Source organism: Plasmopara halstedii, assembly GCF_900000015.1.
Source record: "Plasmopara halstedii genome assembly, contig: Scaffold_262, whole genome shotgun sequence".
Lineage (NCBI taxonomy): Eukaryota > Oomycota > Peronosporomycetes > Peronosporales > Peronosporaceae > Plasmopara > Plasmopara halstedii.
In genome coordinates this window covers 508,801-514,241 of record NW_020187183.1, presented here as the reverse complement: position 1 = coordinate 514,241, position 5,441 = coordinate 508,801, and the positions used below count along the sequence as shown (strand labels likewise).

At 45.4% G+C, this 5,441-nt stretch overlaps 1 protein-coding gene across 1 annotated transcript; it reads right to left on the bottom strand.

Annotated features, from left to right (window-relative positions):
- Positions 1-46: 46 nt before the first annotated feature.
- On the bottom strand, positions 47-365 carry PHALS_04554 (RxLR-like protein; the record flags this gene model as incomplete). The annotated part of the gene is made up of 2 exons (XM_024722383.1): positions 47-70; positions 129-365. 2 exons carry the CDS (start codon positions 363-365, stop codon positions 47-49), a joined length of 261 nt encoding a protein of 86 aa, XP_024573464.1.
- Positions 366-5,441: the final 5,076 nt, after the last annotated feature.

Genomic DNA, 5,441 nt, shown 5'->3' with positions numbered 1-5,441 from the left:
TTTTTTTTTTTTTGAATTTCCATTATTCTTAAAGCCTGTGTCGCCTTCAATGAACTCTGCAACTCATCTTCTGCTACCATTCTTAGATCCGTCGTTAAACTCACATCATGACTGATAGAGGTCATCACCCCACCGATTGGAGTCCTCTCCTCATCATGATTATCGCCACTTGCTAGTTGACTAAAGCCATACGCGGCACGAAGTCTTCGCTTAAACTGCGTCTGATCACTCGTCGCAAGTACAGGATTGAGAACAACATCAGCCGAGTTGACCACGATCGCACTTCTGTCGGTTTGCGATGTAACCAAAGTAGCAGCGCAGGTAGTTGCAAGTGCAATCGACATGAAGAGAGGATAGACACGCATGTTGGGCGAGGTCGGTTACGCTAGCGGATGCAAATTGTTTAGTGATGGGGTGGGCAACGCGAACCAGTGAGCAAGCTTTAATGGTTCATGGAAGGGGTAGCTTCGACCTGTCTGTTCTCAAGACACAACAGCGCGATCATCAACTGTACGCCAAATGATGCGATCCAGGATTGTATTTTGGAGGAGAAAGTTTCAGAGGTCCTCACCACTGTAATATTAAACTAAACAAGAGATAGTGACGAGGTGACACATTATTGGTAGCACACTATAATATCATGATTGCACACCTGGCCTTAAACTATCAGTGCTATCTACGATTAATTATCAAAAGAGACCTTCAACTTTTAAGGCGTTAAAGCTAAAATGTTTGCGCCTTAACCTCTCAGATATAATACTAGCAAGCAGATGGATTTTCTTATCTTAGGGGAAGGACATTGAGATGCTCTTCACTGATGGATGAGGATGGGATAAGACACAACGAGATCCAGCTCGTTAAGCTTCTGAAGTTCCAGCTGCCATCTGAAGGATACAAATGGCAGCTATTTGCAATCATTATTAAGTGACCGATAGTCAAGAGACGGACTGTGTAGAGCCAGCTTACCATCTCCGACTCCAGTTTTACTGAACTAACGGAATTTGCATAAAAATGACGTTGTAACTACGCCCTGATACAATGTATCTATAGAGTGTAACACAATACATTATCGACGTTCAGTATATCGGGATTATTCTTTTTAGGACCCATAGAAAGAATATTATACGACAAAGGACAGTGCCCTTGCCTCCTTACCGAAGCTCCAATGCTACTGAAATCGAAATATAGTGATTGCTTACGATAGATATTCAAGCCATTCATCATGCAAGGGGTCACAAGTTTTTGTTGAAGGTGACCATCTATTTTCCGGATGTAATGAAATGTATTTAATTAAAATTCTATATTTCAAAAATGTGCGTGTCTTTTGAGAGTATTGTGCTAATATTACATATTTTCAGTTACACAAAAGTACGATTTGATTTTCGTGCTGTTTTTCGTGATACAATTGTATTGTTCTTACTTATTTTTTTCGTTAAAAAATCGACAAACGATAAGACTGAGGTATGTAAACACATCTTGCGTGCCCAGCAATCATGTATTCTAAAATTCCAAGTGCTAGCTCCGGATACAATAGTTACTCACAAGGATCAAGCCCATTCTCATTTTTTCGACAGCATGAGAAATAAAAACATACGTAATTCAAAGTCAGCTTGACATTTCCTATCCAATCTTTGTAACCCTTCAAATTGATAGCTGAATGCAGCACAAGCAAGGAAATTTCCATGACAATCATACACTTTCAAGCTGTCGCAATATGAATGAACAGCTCGTACGTTAAAGATCAGTTTAATTATCGTGTCATTTTGTTGTCACCAGTGTCACAACGTTACTTGCATTTGCCGACAGATGCGTCAGAGATTAAAAGCAGTACCTTTTTGATTGTGAAAGATTGTACGAAATAGTGAAATCAGCTTACGACTGACTTGGCCAGATTGTCAGAATACGACCGTCCTTGGAATTAGTATAGCTAGCTACCTGCATTTGTTACTTCTATTCCGCTAACTTTTGGCTGTTGCTGGACGGTTGCTTATTAATTCCCATGAATTCACTAAGAATGTCAGCTGACACTGGAGTATTGTGATGTTCGCGCTATCACCGCGAAGCGACAATAGCACCGGTATTTTTATAAAAATGATGGACACAGGGGGAGATAGGCACTTTTATCATTGGACCAATTAGAGTTATTGTGATATATCACCTATGAAGTAGCAGTAACAGAAACGTAGTTACGTTAAAGGCTACAGTTTCGTACTGCGTAGAGCGTACGAACCAAGCTTTGTGCGGTTCCTAACGCGCACTTTTCGAGTCGAATCTCCACAATGCAAAGTCTTTGGGAACCCCATTGCACTTGGTAGCACTTGTAGTCAATCGCACGACGGAGTCGCGAACAGACAATATCATCTAAAAGGTCAGAACAGGAGATGCTAAAATTCCTGTCCCCAGGACAACTAACCTCGCTTAAAAATTTATATTTATTCTTTCAATTCGAGGTATCAGGAAAGTAGCATCCAAATATACAGATGCAGCAATTGCTCGCCTGGGGGCGTACACTAGTTTCGAGCTGGCATAGCACCTGTAGAAATTCCTCGATCGGGCTCTAGTGAGATACTAGGCTGTACCCTTCGTTAAGTCACAATTGGGGCTTTGACAGCCAAATTAATGGGGTAGTTATACTCTGAAAGGAGTGATTTATGACGGCCATACATTTGGCCATCATCCCGGCGGACCAATGCTTGTGATAATCGAGCTAGGGAGTCGCTGTCATGGGCTACACTTAGCCATTACATGAAGGAATCTATGTACCTTCAGCATGCATTGTGAGAATATATATTAAAAGGAACTACAATAATGTGCATAAGTGATGTTTGATGTGAAGCCACAAACATTCCGTGTGATACAAAAAAATGGTTCCTAGTTAGTGATCTGTACTGGTGAGGATGACGTGTCTCTGTCTATATAAGCTGATGTCGTCAGTCAGTCACTTCTGCGAGGAGCTTTGCACAAAAAATGAATTTAAGCTTTCCAAAGATCAAGCTCCGTACACCCAATATTTATATCAATCAAGCTGAGGTTCAACCTCAGCTCGCCCCTGATTGTATAAAACAGGTACATAGGAACCCAAGATCTTTAGGATAGCATCTAGGAGCCCATGTGATGTATTGCAATAGTTCTTTAGGCTATCAATATATTCAACTTTCGTTGCTAATTTTCTTCAAACCCTCAGGTCGTTCTCCTTCCTTTCGAGTTATGACTGTACTTCCCATTCCACGTTGAGAATCGCTTTGTCATTTCACGAGCGTGTATGTGGTGCTTAAGGGGATGTTGTAAACAGCGCTTATTCACACCTGAAAGCACTTTGAGCGGGCTTTTTGACGACCCTCAAATTTGACGGCACAGTAGATCAGCACGTCGTGAATTTCAGTCCAAGCCGTACTTGCAGCGGAGCTGCCATAGCTTTTTACTTGAAGTAAGCTAAGCTTAGGTCATCAACCGTACGTTCTTTACAAGAACCAGTACGAGTGTAGCGGATCGCAATCCGCTACCTCCAAGAGCACATAAAAGTCTAACCAAGGTGAAAACGCTCTTCCGTTCAAAGTTAAGACTGTATTTAATTGTTTTAGTCGCGGCAGAGCCACCAATATCTTAAAGCTTAGGTTTTCCTAAATAATGGAGTGATACCTAATAAATATAGCAAAACCCAATTAATATGTAATGGCTTCTTGTTACAGTGTAGCCACACCATTGTTTTACCGGTCGCCTCATACGAGGCTAGCGTGTCTTAGTTTGTATGAACATCCTTGAACATTCTCTGCTCAATGAGCCCTGTATCTATGACACGAAAAAAAAACAGCCTGGCTGGTTTCCAAGACACCCGCGGGCAACGGCCTTCTTCTCCTTCTGCGCGGGCTGCATCTCGGGACAGTACATCCGCGGCTTCACGGGAAGCACATCCTCAGCCCTCGGCAACCAAGCGCCACACACCACGTCCGCCCTGGGCGACGGATTTACTAGTCAAAGATTCGGAAGAAGTCGAATACAATTCGGATACTCCTTTCTCAGCCTGGGAAGACGAGGGGGATGAGGTGCGCCAACGGCACGATTCGAGCCGAGCTCAAACCTTGCAAATACCGTGTCCACATTTCAACCTCTCGACTTCCGGGGGAAGTGGTATAGTCATCAATCGCCTCGACGAGGCAATTTGAAGCTGCCCACAGAGCAGCTCTCATGCGCTCGTAACCACGTTCGGTCCAAGGCCTTCGTGTAGAATTCTGCTCCCGCTCGGCGGATCCTGCTTCTAAAGCAAACATGCGATCACACGATCCTAAGTCGTCTACGTAGTCGCCCCCCCCGGCCATCACACAAGCTAAGCTTGACCTGGAAAAAGCTCCCCGAGCTCGCTCCTTGGTACCCCAAGAAATCCCGCCGTGCTTTACTTCGAGATTAAGGAGGAGGCGCTCCTGTCCCCGCGGTGCGACCATTCATGTGGTGCTCGCCCCTGGCGAACCTGCTGCACATGACGATGAGCTCTGAGCGATGGGTGTAGCGGAACCAAAAACTTACTTTGCTATCTTTCATATAGCAAAGCCACAAGGAAGTGGACGTGCGCCTTCGGCGCCATCTTAGATTTGAGTTTGCCAAACTCAAGGCGCAACGCCGACTTCCGGCGCATTGTCGCCCTGCGACGTATGGAACTATCCATAACTCTCCTGCAAGCTCTGTGGTTTTTCACGCGGGTAAGCCGATGACCACAACAGCTCAGGGTCATAGCTTGAGCTAACCTCATGGCTATACTGCTTCCCGAACTACCGCCGAGACGCACCGCGCGCACGACGACGCGAAGCGTCATATTCCTCTCTAACATAAGCGTCCATGGCGTCTAGACAGATAAGATTCCAAACTTCTAAGAGATTTGGAGTTCGGACATTCCCGCCACTTCACAAGATATTGGATTCGGCCCTGTCGACAACGTCGACCCACAAGGCATTCCACGTGGTGTGGACGCCACCGTTCTCATCGATAAGAGTCGACGGCGGACGATGACGCCTTGGTCGATCGCCGTCCAGTGAATCGTGAAGCTCTTTGAGCTTTAAAGGACAAAGTCCATCGTCATCGTCATCTCGCCGGGCATCCTTCCGAGGTCGTCTACCGCTGTGCGAAAGACCCCGATAGCCTGGAACAATTTGTGCACCGACTGGAAATTATCGCACTCTGTTGGAGCGGCTCCTAGCCGTCGAACAGACGAATACGTCACTTCGTGCGACGTTGGAGCACCTTGCGCCGCTAGAAACGGAAATTGTTGCACTCCGTGCTCAGAAATAGTTGCTGGTTCAGCTTCCGGGAGATCGAGCGCCTTTGGGCGCCATTGCGGAAACGTTCATTTGCGTCAAATTCCGGTACGGCTTAAGCAAGCACACATAAAACATCGATTGGGCGCGCATTCTTCTCGAAAGGTTCAACGTCTATACAAGGCCTCGCTTGGC